This window comes from Coturnix japonica, chromosome 14 (genome assembly GCF_054131305.1).
Source record: "Coturnix japonica strain WE chromosome 14, WE-NBRP24, whole genome shotgun sequence".
NCBI lineage: Eukaryota > Metazoa > Chordata > Aves > Galliformes > Phasianidae > Coturnix > Coturnix japonica.
This window is the reverse complement of record NC_140676.1, coordinates 13,651,905-13,668,776: the sequence shown is the minus strand read 5'-3', so window position 1 is coordinate 13,668,776 and position 16,872 is coordinate 13,651,905. Positions and strand designations below refer to the sequence as shown.

Here is a 16,872-nt window from a genome sequence, read left to right as displayed (position 1 = left end):
AAAACATACCAAATGCACTGCTCAAGCTGCAGTAGTTGACTGGATTATTTATTCTTGTGATTTGTCCCCCAGAATTTTTTTTAACCTAATGAGATTATTCTTTTTCAGCATATTCCATTTAGCTGAGCTAGAGTTTAAAATACCCTCCACATCAACAAACATGTTAAGGAGACCTCTTTTAGAAACTCTTAAACACACTCTGTGCTGCTACTCATCTACATCATTTGCATCTATTCTTCAGCCAGTAGGTTTCTTGTGCTGGCTTCTAGATGCCATGCAGGAGAAAGCCTCGTGGACTAACCAATCAGCACCCCTCACTATAGACAATGAGAAGCAAACTGCTGGTTCTATGCATCAAAAAGAAATGACAGTTGCTGCATCTGCCTCAGAGGCTTTAATCTAAACGTGCATGTTTCCAGGGGAGCTATACAGCACACTTGGTTAAAAACAAATCCTCTTTGATTCCCCCTGTGTTTCCAGCCATATCTGTTTATGACTAGGAAAAGGTTCTTCCACGAATAATCTGGAAGCAAATCCTTCTTTCTCCACTGGGAATGGTAGAAGAGAAGGAAAAGTCCACTCAGGAATCTGACGCTCTCTCAATAATGCTGTGATTACCTTGTGTGCTGAAGCCCAGGGTCGCATTCCTCTCACCCATGCTTGATTCAGATACTTGCTGATCAGTACCAGTGACCTAAATGAAAATTGTTTAACAAAACAGAACATCATTGTGCAGCTTACCAAAACAAAGTACAGCATTAATAATCTGAACAATACATCTGGCAGCATGGAATAACTACATGTTGTTATTTGGATTGAAAAATAATTAGAGTATTTTACATCTTTGTGTCAGGAACAAACCCGGTGAAAAAAAAGACACATGACGCAATTTTTCACTTCTCTAAAATCTACAGGCTAAATTAATCTTGAATACATATGCAGCTGGGGTTGCAGGCCCACATTACCAAACACGTGTCTGCAATGCTTAAAACATTGCTTAATGGTGCTATTAAGAGCAAACTACTCTCAATACTGTGCATTTTTTCCATATTATGTTCTTTCCCCAGCCATGACACCACATTGTATCACCTTAAAACAGGATGGAGAATAACAATTAATGATAAAAACAAGCACAGGAGATTTATTTTTCTCTGTTTGTTTTACAAGATGTTAACATCCACCATATTTCTAAGCCCTCTAACAGCACTTAACCAAGCTGGGCAAGGTAGGCTGCTCTCCTGCCTAACAGAGATTGCTTTTAGAGTCATCTTTTTTCTAAAGAATAGATCTAAGTGGGTAACTTCCCTTCAATTATGAGAATTATGTGAACAAAACCCAGAACTGGCCCTGCTGATCTATAAACTTGATCCACAAACAACTAAAATTTAAGAAATTTTCATTCTACTGATTTTAACAGAACCCTGCTGCCAGTCTCATTCGATTTTCAGCAGTTCTTTGTGATCATGATTGGTATGAGGAAAAGAAAAAAGGTTCCAATCAATAGCTCATAACTACATATGAAAAATATCCAAAGACAAAGAAAATGTGATTGAGACATTGATACAGTCTTTAGTAGAAAGCATCTAATCTCCTTCTGTAAGGCCACAATTAACTAGTAAAAGCTCATTACTGATGATTACAGACTTAAGAAATAACCATCAATCACTTCTTTAAAAACCTTTTAGTCAAGAGCTTTATTCGTATCTGGCCTTCTAAAAAATTGAATGTGACACTATCACTCTGAACCTATTAGGAAAAGGGCTTCCAGCGCACATGCCAATGTAGATCAATGCACATACACACCTAAATTACTGTGCCCACTCTGTTTTATATATGTATCTATCCAGACCTTACTATGATCAAGCAGTCAAAAAAAAACACTTTCCTAATACAGCTTTAAAAACTGATTCTAAGAGTTTGCAAATATATGTGGGTTTTTTTGTTTTTTGTTTTTTTGGTTTTTTTTTTCCCACTATAGTGGCATTTTAGACATGTTCTACTGCTACTGAATATAACAATAACAGCCTTTGTCAACAAGGAGATCTGCAATAAGTCTAAAGTCAAAAATAGAAACTGTAGTTTTATTTTCAGATCAGGAACTCAAGAGCACCTTTATGGAAGCAAGTGTAACCTTGTGAAAACAATGTTAAGTTTGGGAAATGTTTTGTCCAAAGCAAGAAATGCTCTTCGGTGCTGGACAAAATTGGATCAGAAAATAAATATATTTAATTCCTCCAACTAGATTTCTGATGAAACAATGTTTTCAGGGTGCTTGCTAGGTTGCATCATAAATTCTCAATCACTGACAAAATAATATTGCACATAAGAATCTAGTGATGTTTAACAAAGCTAAGGGTGATAGGTTGCATGTATGGGATGAGGCAATCCCAAATATGAGTATAGGTTGTGAAATGAACTCATTGAGAACAGTTCTGCAGAGAAGCCAAACACCAGCCAGCACTGTGCACTTGTAGTTCAGAAGGCCAATGACACCCTGGGCTGCATCAGAAGAGGAGTGACAGCAGGGAGAGGGTGGGGGTTATCTTTAATGCTGGTGATTTTTAAGACTCCCTCCAATCTAAGCCTTCTATGAGTCTACGATCATATCCGTTGAGTAGCTGTGCTGAAATGTTTATTGACCTCCTACACTCTTTCAGTCACCCAGCAGATGTAGTGACAGTGACCTTCGACACGGTCTAGTACCTATAAAATCAGCTGTGCAAGGTTGAACTTTTGGCAAATCTCTACCAAAGAGAAAAAAGAACTCTCTGTAGCTTTGATCTAATAACTCTAAAATAATTCCGAAATACACTTAATATGCATTCTGAATCGATTAATCTTCTTGTTTGAGCAACAGAGAATCATGGTTTTAATTGTAGGAGGTAACACTGACAAATTTTAGTTAGGTCACAGTTGCATACAGATGGCAGGTGGGCTCACACAGTTTCCCACACTGCCTAGACTAACAAAGATCAACTTGCACATTCTCAGACATAATGGTTGGCAAATTGTCACTACATTAATAACAGGAAAAAAAAGTGAGAAAAAACACCCTCTAAACAAATCTGTACAGCCTATAACCTAGTAAAGCTTACAGAATAGTCACTGGTATAATTTATCCAGAACCTTAATCTATCTGTTCTTCACTACATCCTTGTCAATTCTTCCCATGGAAAATTGTTTGGAAAGCAGTTTTTTTTTTTTCATGGTCATAAAACCAGAATTCCTAATCAGTACAGATGACAACAGCAATTTTTGTTTAGATGCAACCAGTTAAAATTAGCATTGACATTTATTGTGCATGAAATGTATGAGTACTGAGTCTAATTTAATAGAATTTAATAAAACTCAAGGGAGTTCAATCCATCTAAAAACAAACAAAATCTATTCCTTGATGATAAGTAAGAGATTAATAATTATTGTCGCATAATAGCTCCCAGAAGCGCTTCTGTAGCTGAAGCACTGCTATGATTACCATTGCAAAGTCTGCCTGAGGGATTTATAAATCTAGTTATTTCAGCTCAGTCTGCCCTGTGACTTGATGCATACTAGACAGTAATATTCGTACCATGTAAGAATTTAGGACTACACTTGATTTGTCTTGAAGACTTAAAACTGTCTTAGACGCTGGCTCTATTCCTTCATTTACAGATTGGTTGGGATGCTGTCTGCAAAAAATGTCAGAACTTCTGACATCAAGAAAAGCATTTAACTACAGAGCTGCTGTGCAAGCTGTAGTTAGCAATGCCAATATATCTCACTGCTGATAGTCAGATCCTGTTCTTACTTTGCTCCTACAAGCCTTCCTAACCAGCCACTACCAGGCACGGATACACTTATTTGGTATTTACCACCATTCAGAAATTTAAAATCACCAGATCTTAACATTGTGTGACAAATGCTTTTGGAATTCAGGCGGCCCCAGATGAATAGGTGAGGTACCAAAATGGACCCCATACACCAAACGATAAAGTTAATACATCTGCATATCAAATCCGGTGCTCTCCCATAGCAAGAACATGACTTTGCTACTTCAAATTACTTCATTATACTTTTGTCACATGCTAATGTTATTGTGCTACTGGATGTTGAAGTACATGCAGAGTGGAATCTCAGTTACAAAAGTGCCCAAAGCAACTTTGTGCTCAAGTATAGATTGTTCTCTAAACCTTAGTGAGCATCACATATAAATTGTTTTCACATAAATGATTCTTCTCGGCCCCTCATTTCATCTGTAATTCATACCATTTCTGCCAATTTTTAAAATTAATTTCTGAAAAACATCAGCTCCTCCAGGACTTGCAGGTTCCTCTGACTTACTGCAAAGTCAAAAAAAAAAAAAAAAAAAAAAAAAGAAAGTACATTGATAAAACATTTTGGCCCTGGAATCTTCGATTTTGCTTTCAGCAAAAAACTTGCAAGCAGTTTATGTAGGTTCATTTTATGTAATCTTTTATATTTTAACAGACAGTGGAGGGGAGGATAGCATGAAAGAAATGGAGAAGTTGTTAGAAGCTGCTTTGTCAATTAACTTCTTCAATCATATATATTTTGGGGAAATGCAAAGTACAGTATATCACAAATGTGCAATAGGCAACATCATGATTGTTCGACTCCTTGAGTTTTTAGTGAATTCTGCCATAAATTACAGTTTATAGAAACAAATATAGTTCTTTAGAAGGCCATTCTAGTCTATTCAGTTATGACAAGTCTCTTCAAAGAAAACTTTCCTCACATTAGCTTTGGTTGTACCTAGATACATTACAATTCTAGTTTCACTAGAGGTGATGCTATTCAGTAAAACACAAAGCAAAACCTATAATAATGCAAGTATTTGTCTGAAATACACTGGGTTCTCATAGTTCCAAATTAAGCTGTTAATATACTCTAGAGTTTATTATTTCACTGATATTTCACAACATGAAAATATGGAGACTATGCAGTAGATTTCCTTCAGCTTGTCTTACCTGGCTGGCAGGTGTTTCTCCAATCACTGCCTCGTAAGGAGGTGGCAGCTCAGTTGGATATAGCATTCCTGGGCTGTTAATGGTGACTTCATACAAAGCACTGAATGGGGAATGAGGAAATTCCAAATGGAGACTTCTGCTTAAAAACAGAAACAAGGAAACTTAACTATTAGGAAATTACATCAGATTTATTTGGCATACTAATATCTGTACCACAATGACGTAGAGATATCTCTGAATTCAAAACCAAAATAGTACAAAGAATCAACTGGAGCAATTTATAAGACAGTCAAAACAAAACCTTCATTCATCTCTAAGTATTAGAAACTATGTTTCATTTTGGATACCAGCCATCTGTCCCAGTCCATTTCTGTCACTAAAGCCTTTCACTATTACACAGTAATGCATATACAGAGAAGTAATTTCCTTAGGAAATTAAATCTCACATTCAACCTCAAGTGTACAGTGTTAACTGTAAAAGGATTACCTATAAGCTCATTTGTGCTTCAAGTTATCCTTGTCTGTTTATTATTACCCTCGTCTTTGCTAAGTTCAATCACTTCTCTATCACAACAGTGCTTTAACAAAAATATTTCCATGTGTTTTTTAATAAGTCTGCAAAACATTTACGTAATCTCTCAGGAAAAGAAGAAGCAAATGCAAACAAAAGGCATTACTTTGCTTCATATTTTTTGAAAGAGTTTCATAGTCTGTAGCTAAGAATTATGGAACAGTTAACTACAGGTAAGAAGAATCACCTCTGTGCCTCTACCACAGGTGTGCAGGTATATTCTGGTGGGTAGTAGGGTGGAGGTGGTATTGGTGGGATGAATTCATCGAAGTCCAAAGTTTGATGCAGAACAGTCCCATGTGGAGTCATGCAGTCTGCATTGGCAGAATGTGGCCGCTGTGGCAGAAACTGAAAATGAATAGGTAAAGTTCCTTCAGATGGTAGGAAAACCATTTCCAATTATTAAGAATTGTAAAGAAAGGTCAATTTTAGCAACTCTAAGCAATATCATATTTCATGAATACCCATACCGAAATAGCAGATACTTCTGGAAGCAAAAAAGTATGCGCAATGAGCGACATCACTGAGAGTCAAATTACTGAAATATAGATCAATGTTTTACCATAGACAAAGAGATACCTTCCTCAAAGCCAGTTACTCCTACAGTGGAAAACATGGGTATTTCAATTTAAATAACATTTCAAGAACCAATTCTATCTTGTAGTACAATCTGATTATAACACTACATACCCAGCTGTATATTAATAATTAACAATAAATAGAACTAGTAAAATAACTATTTGCATAGTTTTGCTTCTAAACTGAAAGCTTTGTTCTAAAGACAATACCAAACAAACCTTCAAATAAACCAAACTAGAAATAAAACAAACTAGCAGTTATATATTCATTTGATCTTGACTACAGCCACTATGTTTTTCACTAAAAAAGCAGTAGTTATAACTGTTCTTTAATAGACATAAAATATTCTTAATAAACATTTATAGTTTGGTGATATAGACAGAGCACACATACGCTAAATAAAGTTTTGAAATACCAGTAAGAACAAAAGAAAAACATTTATTCTACCTCAAAATCTCAAAACTAGGAAAAAAACTAACACTGTGAAGCAGTCTTAATGATCGTGATAAGAAATTAATCAGCTTCTAGCATGGCAGTGATATCAAGACACCTTTCTGAGACTGATAGTAGGAAGGTAAAATAAAAGCTCATATCAAAGTCTTAAACTGCTTCAAGATCAAATACAGACCATTCTGCAGATTACACAGAACCCAGAGGCCTTGGCCTGGCTTTATATGGTTGCCATGGAGAAAGTGGGATTTACAATCAAAAATGATAGAATTCTTCCTTCATCAGACAAAATGTTTCTTTCGCTGCCATGCCACTAATTTGGATCAGTAGGTAACCTGGTCTTCAACTCCTGCCTTTTAAAACCAGTGAGGTAAGAAATTGGGCTACAGGCATATTTCACTTTTAACACTGAAATTTCTGAAATATTGTTGCATAGCATCATTACTACTTACACTTCAGAGATCCAGTAAAGAGTGATTTATTTCATTTTTAATACCAGTTTTATATATATATATATTTTCACTTTTCCAGAAGAATTCTCATTGTCAGTTATTCTGACTTAATACTACTGTCCAAGTCATGTTGGTCTTTGGTATTTAGAAGGTTGAGCTTACTTCCACCAAACGTGATCTCTGCATGTTGCTTCAAAGGCTGAATTTTTAATAATGCAACACAACAGAAGGCTGGAAAGGACCTATTTCAATTGCTTGGGAAAATGAACTTAGTAGCTGCTTAGTAATTGGATATCTAGAGGCATTTTTACAATTAGTAAATAAACAACTTCCTCTGCAGAACACTTTTATTATGTCCAATAACCAGTGACTTTTGGACATCATAGTCTACTGATGTTACAGCAATAAGAGACATCTATTTACTCCTCCATTACATAACATGTCTAATGCTCCTAAGCAAGCGATACTGTTCTTATAACCAGACACTTCTACAGGTTTTTCATACAGAATAAAGAAACATTTTATGGTAATTCAGTTTAAATTCACCTGATCTTTTTATGTCTGTTTCCCAAACTAACATTACATTAACTTATAAATACCACACCTATGTGATATGATCGTCAGTTTGTTATCACATAAACATATAACACTGAAGAATTTGGTAGAAAAAAAGGAAGCAAATAAAAGTAAACGTGAAGTACTGATGTAGGGCCAGTAAAATAAAATAAAAAACCACAACCTTAAAAGTCTTTCCTGGAAAATAAAAAACTACTTAATGACCTAAATCTTAGAAAAAAATTATCACCTCTATATATTCAGGTTCTTATTTTGTACCTTACTTGATCCCACCACACTCAGGACTACAGTCATTTTCCTAGAGGAGCTGATGATGTGGTAGTCTTTTACAAGCAATTTTCTTTTACAACTTTTACAATCACCCACAGGCCATTTACATACACTGCCAGTAAAGCAAAGATTTGGCTTCCACTAGGAAAAAGGTAGCTCCATCTCTTCAGTTCTCAAGTTTCCTGGAGCTCACTTAATTCAGGTATCTATAAGAGGCAACAGACTTAAATGTTTCTCAAAACAAGGCAATTACTGCAGAGTACTTCCACAGTGAGTGAAGTATCAGCATCCATTCTGTGGCATTTCAATGACAAGAGGTAAAGGTGCTGGACAGGCTGTGATTGAAGAAGGAAAAGACCTAATCATAAGATGCAGTTCAATTTAACGGCAGAATCTTTTGCACCACTTTCAAGAAGCTTTACTGCGAATATAAATCATAACAATGAACTGCTTGACCAGTGCTGAGAAAATGAGTGGCAAAATGCATATGAAAGATGCACACATTTGGAGGGGAGTTTCTAAGTGACAGTTTACCTATGTGATATCATCCTGCTGGAGGCACAGAAATTAAATTGAAAGAGGGAGACTGGCAGGAAATGAAACAACACCAAATACAAGGGAATATCAGAAAGAACAGACTGCTTGAGAAAACAGTGAAAAAGCTATTAAACAAGAATTAATCATATGTTATTCTACTCTACAATATCTCCTATCCTCTGTTGGCCTCCAAAAGTTTTTTCTGCCTACAGTAAAATGTATTTTAAAAATCCTGAAGAGTTAGTCTCAAATGTTGAAGGCTAGCAGGAGTTCAAAGACAAAGCAGTGTCTAGGGGAGACAGCCAGAAGAAGCATGGCAAGAAAACGCTGACAGCAGACATGCAGACAGAGCTGCATTAGGTGGAGGAATGCTGACAAACACTTGCAAGGAAATACACTTTTTAAAATTTTTTTATTATTATTATTTGTGGCTTTTTGTTGTTGTTTGTTTGTTTGTTTTGTATTACAAAATAGTTCCTAAATAATCATGCTCAAAACATTTGATGGCAAAAAAAATAAAAATAAAAAAAAAATGGCACGGCTTGCATAGTCACAACTTCAAGCTGCATTTAGCGTGATTTCAAAACCAATAGCTCAGACTATTAAACCTTTCAACATGCTTCCAGCCAAGGCTTTTGGGATTAAACCGATGATGACAGCAGAAGCAACAGATACATCACTGCAGATGAGGACAAACAGTAAACAGCACTGCTGCTAAATACAGTAAGTTGTCAGCACTTCCAAAAGCTTGGCATGACTTCATAGTTAGCAATAATCACTTTGAACATAACAACTAGGCATAAATTGATGTGCCTTGAAACTGGAAATCCCAAATACTCCATCTTGTCCCACTGGATGCTAGGAACTTTCAGAAATCCACCAGACAATGGAAAACACAGAGCCAGAGACACCAGACCAAATGCCAGTGACCTTTCCAGCAAGCTTAGAACCTGCAAAGACAAGTACTGTTATTTCCTTGTGAGGGCAGCAATATTTTATGGAAAGAACAGGACTCTATCCAGTTCTTACCATTAGATAGGTAAGAAATAAGGCTATAAAACATGCTCTTTCTTTCCTTGTCAAATCAAATTTCCATCTCTTCACTCAAAATTCTCACAAAGGCTAGCCTCTGAAATGACCATAAAAATTGTGGCTAATTACTTATATTTCTAATACTGAGTATATTCAAGTAAACACTGATGGTGAAGTATCAATTAGTGAACAGAGGAAACAGCAGCAAAGGACTGTATATATTATTCTCTGATGGAACAGTTACCTGTTGTGATACAATGTGCTAAGTTCTTCTGAGATCTGTAAGACTAAGAACTTCATCAGTGCTTCCAGGTATGGGTCATCCCCACAAAACCTGAACAAATTACCATTAATTTAAGTAAGTATTTAATCACTTAAGATCAATTCTCACTCCATTTGCAGCACCTCTCAAAAGATTTTTTAAATTATTATTATTATTTCAACATTATGCAACAGAAGAATAGATTGAAGAATGCTAGCAAGATGTCATCCAACATTATTTGACATATCTGAGTGACATGATAGAAATGCTGAGAAACAAAACAAAAAAAAAAAAGAAAAGAAACAAATACGATGGAAATTATTCTTCAGAGTAATAGCGAAATTTAGCAAATAATTTAGCAAAATATAAATTCAACAATTCTGAATTATTCTAAAAATAATTATTTAGGAATATGGAAAAGGAAAAATGTTCAGACTTCTTTATGATGTTTTCTCTTTTTTTCTTTACTTAAAAGAGACTTTATTTAACATGTTGTTAAAGAAAATGGCAGTAATTTATATTCAAAGTAAGTCACCACACCCAATAGGTGCTCCTAAGCTATCGCACACGCTATACATGTTTTCAGGAATCACTCTGCCTAGCAGCTATGATTGAGGTTCAGAGTAAACAGCTTAGTGATAAAACAGCCTGTGTGACAGAAGTGAAGAAAGACTTATTTAAAAAAGCTCACTTAGAAAAGAACATGTGTTAGTTCAACATCAGATATGCCAAAAGCACTGCACGCTTTCAAATAATCAGCAGGACAAGTGCACCATAAACAGCAACAATCTGATACTGAGAACGCAGTAGCTACCAATGAATCTGGATTCTAGATGGTCTCTCTTACGCTTTAGAACAAAAGTATTTCAGAACAGCCAGAGCTTGTCTCACTTTCAGCTGTCAAAGCACAGACAAAAAGCACAATTATAAAAAAATCAAATTGATTAGTTACTTTCAGATGATACGTATCAGAAAGCATTGAGCTTCACATCAAGGGCTGTTTATATGCAGGGCCAACCAAGAAAGCCTGTCTCTACATGTTGTGTAATCTATATACATTGAATAAATTTCATACACTGAATTTTGTATGCTTCTATAAAATTTTAGGCCAGCAAAAAGTTCACTTGTTAAACAAGTTAAGAACAGCAATACAAACACATTGCACATGTGGCTTGAAAATAAGCAGTTTCATCAGATTGCTTTGTATATTCAGTTCTTATTATAGTTTAGCATCTAACTTTTTTTCTAAGTGAAAAACTGTTATCACTAGATGAGGCACAAATAACTGAAACAAAATAATGGAGGAATAAGACATTTAAGAAACAGTAGCACAGAGGTTAGTAATATATTCCTCTACCAAAAAAGCCTTAAATGAAAATTAAAGCTGACCAACACATGGTTGTAACTCTCACATTAAACTGGAAAAGATTATTTAAATTACAAACAGAGAATGAACATTTACTGAGATTAATAACGTATCTGATCATCCTTTCTGTTGTTGTGTCATTCAAAAATTCTGCCAAGAAAACTCAGTGTTTTACTTCAGAAACAAATTAAATTGATACCCAATACATTTACAATCTTAACAATATGAATGGAAACAACTGCCTACTGTTGCCTAAGAAGGTTTTATACGGCAAGGTGTTACAAAAGAGTGCACATTTTAACAAATCCTATTAATTAGTTATTGTTTAGAAGGGAAAAAACTTCAAGCATCCTTTAAAGGGAATGAAAAGGCCCCGGCAGCAATGTAAGAGCTCAGTGTTTTGTTACTACATATTGACACAAATAATTTTAAAAAGGAAAAAAAAAAAAAAAAAAAAAAAAAAAGTAACTAATGTTATACGTATCTGCAGAATGAGAATAAATAAAGATGTAAAAATATTAAAGAAACATCCGACATCAGCACTACTGCTACTTTATCTTCCATCAGAATATTTATTGCTGGAATTGCCAAATGCTCTTATCCTTAATCTGAAATTATCTGAAAATTTTGTTAAAAAGTAGAAGTCCTTCTAAAAAAACATTTTTCGTCATCCAGAGTTGCTGCATTCCTGCAGCACATACTGAAATAAAGCAGATATATACACAGAGATGTATAGATCTCTTTAAAAAAAGCTAAGTCTTACTCCCATATTAGTGGGAACTTTTCCTCTGACCAAGAAGTCAATACAACTTGATAGCCCAGATAGTGTGGCTACACTGTATAATTTACATTCCACAGAACAGATAGGATTTATTAATAATTTTTCTATGTTAATTTCAGTAATGATACACTCCATTATCATTACAGCTGATGAAAACAGTAATTAAATGTTACAGTTTGCATGTGTCATCATTACCTTATTTCCTTTACAAAATAACAGATTGTTTTAGATATCACATAGCATGATGAGTGGTTAAAAAACAGTGATGGTGATAACATCAGAACACACTGAGTAATATCAGTGCCAGTACTTCTAGGATAACCATGGTATAAACATATCTGAAGAAGGGTACAGGTATACTTCATGCTTTAATCTGACCACAATGGGCACAACTTCTTGTGCATTGCTTTGTCTAGCTGTGGCAGCTACCCTCCGAAGAAAATAATGTGAATTTTTGCAGGTGCCATTCATCTGACAACATGGAAACTGAAACTGCCTTCAAGCAACAAATAAAACATCCTAGAAGTGACAGCTCGGTTATTAAGGAATGTTTCCTCACATTTCATAACACTGATATAATCTGATATGATTCACACTTATCTTCCGGAGGAGTGTATAAACAGAAAGAACAATTCTAGGAAGCCCTGAAAAGGAGTGCAGTCTTAAACTGTCCAAACTAGCAAAATATGTAACAAGTGCCATTTGCACCTGTAGTATACCCACAGTAGGCTGCTTCCCTGCAAAGCTGCGTATGCTTAAGGGCTGAGAAAGGATAAAGTGGGGTGAAAGATTTGGGATACTCCCTGAATGGTTCAATTCAAATAAGAAACAATCTAGGAGAATTTTTGTGTGTGTCCTGTAACAAAAGCTCAAACCCCACAACAGTTCACTGAGTCTTGTATGCTTCATCTGACAGAACAGAACAGCATGTATTAAAAGCAAAAAAAACCCCACCAAAATAACAACAACAAGAAAATATTTTCGTTTTTAACCTTTCCTGTTTTCAGCTTTTTTCTTTTTTTTTTTTTTTTCTTTCAGGATAAGATCTCATTGGCAAAACTTAGATTTCAGCAGTTCAAATCAATGGCTACACCTTACGCCATTACCTTCTTCAAATTTGCATGTAATAATACTTGAGAAAATTGAGTTACATTGTACTCTTGCCAACAAATGCTATGAAAGACACTAACAAAGGGGAGCAGGTGCTCAAAGAGTTATTTGTCCTTTTATTATTGGTGATTGGTGAGTACTTAAGATTTATTTTAGTTTCAGGCATTCTGCAAATTTCAGCACGGTTTTTGACAACAATCTCAAGATTTCTACTTCTGCAAGTACAAAAGTAAGAACAAGAGGAAACTAAAATGTAATGCAAGAAAAACAGTCTGCAATATTACCAAGAGAGATGTGATTGAGAAAAGCATATTATTACCAGACCTTAAAAAAGGACTCCCACCAAAGCTGCCTGCAGTTATGTCCTCTTAGCAGTATCAACATTCCCTTATTAGTTGTGCAATTTAAATTGTTTTTAAGAGATTGTAATTGGTATATTATGAACTGATAGGAGACCAGCAGTTCTGAGCACAGAACACCTGCCAAGCTATAATGGCATGAAGAGCCTGAAGAGAAACTTCCAACACCCCCAGTGCACTAACAGAATCAGAAGATGATGAAGAAATTCAAGACCTGAACAAGAGTCTTCCATATACCGGTATTACATCTCTGATATCCAAAACTGTTATGTCTTCTCAAGTCTTCTAATTACACGGAAGGTTCCCTAGTCTGCTCAGTTTCTCTCAGAGACACTTCAATAGTTAGTAGTGGACGTTCTAGGGACGTTTTTGAAGTCTCTGTGTAGCAGGTGAATTTCTGACAGTTAAACCATGTCGGGACTTTGGTACTCTTCCGCTGACATTATGTTTGCCAGGACTCCTACACTGTCCTCCCAAATGAGCTCATATACTTTAACAGCAGTTTGCCCCTTCCAGGATGTGCTTTTGAGCTGCTGGAACACCATAGTTCAGATTAGAGGACTACCAGAAAGAATGCTTCATCATTTACTATGGTGACAATTAAAAACACATGCCAATGAAGATTAAAGAGATTTTTTTTCCTAAATTTTGGCATAGCTACAAAACTTTTATATAATAGGAATAGAGGAGACAAACACAAGCAAACAGAAAAGAGCAGAAAAGCATATTTTTAGCTGTCTGTCTCCAGATAGCTGCATCAAAGATTAAGCTGTTATTAAGGACAACTAATCCTATACATGACTGCAAATCTTATTCTTATTTGCTTCTTGGACTAGGTTCTCAGGATAGCTTTCAGAGAATAGTCACATGCTGAAGCACTTTTCTTATGAGGAAGCTATCACTAACAGAAGAGTAAGGTTGGCATAAATTAACGAATTACTGTATTTATTAAATCAGTATAAAAATGAGTTTAATAACATTTATAAAAGCATCCTCTAAAAATGCCAGATATCTTTTAAGTTTCTACTGTAACAAATACAAATGAAAACATGGATGTTACTGACAGCTTACGTAAAATCAATAACATTGATATAATGTATCGTAGGATATAATAAACATGTTTCCAAGGCACCTGACTTCCTATATTCATTCTCTCTATTTCTTTGTTCCTTCACTTACACCTTGAACTTTATCTTCAAAGTAACTAGAGAGTAAGGATATGTGTGACAGGTCATTTCATTTAAAAAGTGCAGGAAAAAAACAGATCAAATGAAGTCATTTCTTTAAAGACTGGAATTGGAAACACAATTATTTCTGTTCATGTATCTTAATTCCTATGGAGCCTAACACCTGTAGGTACAGCCTCTAGGACTGAAGAATTAGAAACCAGTGTGTTTCAAACCTCAGCCCAAGAAGGGACCTGCTTGGATACCACAAGAACTATTTTTTTTCCTTAATACTTGAAAGCCAATATTTGTCCAGTGACGTTATTTTTAAACAAAAACCTTCAAATGTAATGAAAAATTTCACCTGTGTGCACTACTAGACAGTTTGTGTTGTAGTTTTCAGGGCATTTTTACTAAAAGATCACTATATCCAATTCCCACTGTTTATAAGCTGCTGCAAGCACACTGACTATGAATACAGGGCACTAAATGAAAATATGCTTTTATAGAACATCAGATTTTGCCTGCCCTTTGTTACTCCCACTAACACAAAGTAATCCCCAGCTCACAATTAAGAATGCCTTTTAACTAAGTTTGTAACCCAGTGACCATGAATGCTTCTCTAGCAAGGACATCCACATCTCAAACTCACATACTTAGAACTCAAGTAAAACCCATGGTATTTGAATATATTTATTCATTTAACCACTTGGGACAGGTTATAGAATTTCTCACTGCTGCACAGAGTGTTTACAACTATCTCATTGGGACAGTATTTTTGCCACACAGACTTTTAAAATATGACTTACAAATGGCTAGCATTAGTCTGCATGTCTGCTGTCTCATTACTACACACAGGACTATTTCATAGATCAGCTGTGGTAGAGGTAGGTTAAATAGTTTATATGGCCTGCCAAACACTAATTTAAAGTTAGTACTGTTTATGTTTCAACATTAAATTGAAACCTTGAGAAGAAGAGCACTTACACGGGATAGAGAGCTCTCTTCTTCCAACCAAAACAAGACAGCATCCTGTAATGAAGCTGACTGTGCAGAAGTCTAATGATCATTTCCCCTCTTGTTTTAAACACAAGTACTACTCTGGAGCTGAACATGTTTTCCTTCTGAAAACACTGTTATTGGCACAGTGCCATGAAAAGTTCTAGTTTTGAACTTACAGTTCTCACACTACATAGTTCTCATACTTGAAAAACATTATCTCAAAGCTAAGTAATTGCTCTGGGTAGTGTAAAAAATTTACACAATGAACATGCAGCAACAGAAAATGTAATGTGCATATATAAACCCAACCTTGTTACTAACCCCAGTAACCAAAATTTTTTATTCCCAATGTCAAAATCCTGAATTTAGCTCTCTCATGTAATATATAACACACATTTAATGCAGCAGCTATTCATATTACATACATCTATACGCTGTATTTATAGAGATGTACACAGTTAAAATACACACCTACGTATACGCATTCTAACACTGTGCAAAGATAGACAAGTAGGCCTAAGTTTACAAGCAAGGAGTAGGTACAAATGAGTAAATACAGAATAGGAAAATAGGTTATGTTGGACAACATCCTGTGCTGTCACTGAAGTGCACTCACCATTTGCAGAAGATCAGAAGAAACCATCTGCATGCAACACATCGCTGTTGCCAAAGCACAGACAATGGTGGAGATGACATTGAGAGCACACACGCTGAACAACAGGTCCTGTGAAAAGACATGCATCAGAATATCATCTCTTATCTCAGGGATGCAAAGGACAGGAAACATTTTTAGTAATTTGATAATAAACACTGCCAGTTGCAAGCAAATTCATATGGTCTCAATTATCTGTGTAGAATTCTATTAATATGGAATACTTGCTTCAAATCAGTCACCAAAGGAAACCCTCACAGAAACATCTTTAGGGACACAGTTTAGTGGTGGACTTGCTAGTGTTATGTGATAGCTGGATACCATCTTTCCCATCGGAATATTCTCAATCCAATTGCTTACAATCATTTCTCTTCTTCTTCCATAGCTATTAAGAACAGACCATTACATACTTAAACTCCATCATCATGCTTAAAGTCTTACATCCTTTATTTTCAGACATTAACCCCATTTCTTGAAATCCTACACAGATCAATTTCCTAGGCCTTTGATCACTTTCATTTGGTTCACCTTCAAGCTGGCCCACATTTCTCCTCAAAAGCAGAATACTAAACAGTACAGTGATGACTAAGGACTTTTGCAACTGTATTTGTTGATTTATCCTTTATGCATATAATCCCAGATCCCTTCCTGATGAACTACTTTGCTCCTCTTCCTGCTACTAGATAAGGGCAGAAGAAAAACCACATATATATAGACATATATGTATTTAAATTGGAGAA

At 35.5% G+C, this 16,872-nt stretch overlaps 1 protein-coding gene across 5 annotated transcripts in view; it reads right to left on the bottom strand.

Annotated features, from left to right (window-relative positions):
• The window catches only part of ENTREP2 (endosomal transmembrane epsin interactor 2), a 93,867-nt gene that overhangs the window by 7,768 nt on the left and 69,227 nt on the right, over positions 1-16,872 (bottom strand). For 3 of the 5 annotated variants that reach the window (XM_085515713.1, XM_015872520.3, XM_085515714.1), the window contains exons 5-8: positions 16,097-16,204; positions 5,726-5,886; positions 4,968-5,106; positions 619-694 (exon numbers count right to left, since the gene is read on the bottom strand). In XM_085515713.1, coding sequence (XP_085371839.1) covers positions 619-694; positions 4,968-5,106; positions 5,726-5,886; positions 16,097-16,204 — 484 coding nt within the window. The remainder of the gene's footprint in view (positions 1-618; positions 695-4,967; positions 5,107-5,725; positions 5,887-16,096; positions 16,205-16,872) is intronic. The other 2 variants (XM_085515715.1, XM_085515712.1) reach the window with 1 other exon arrangement.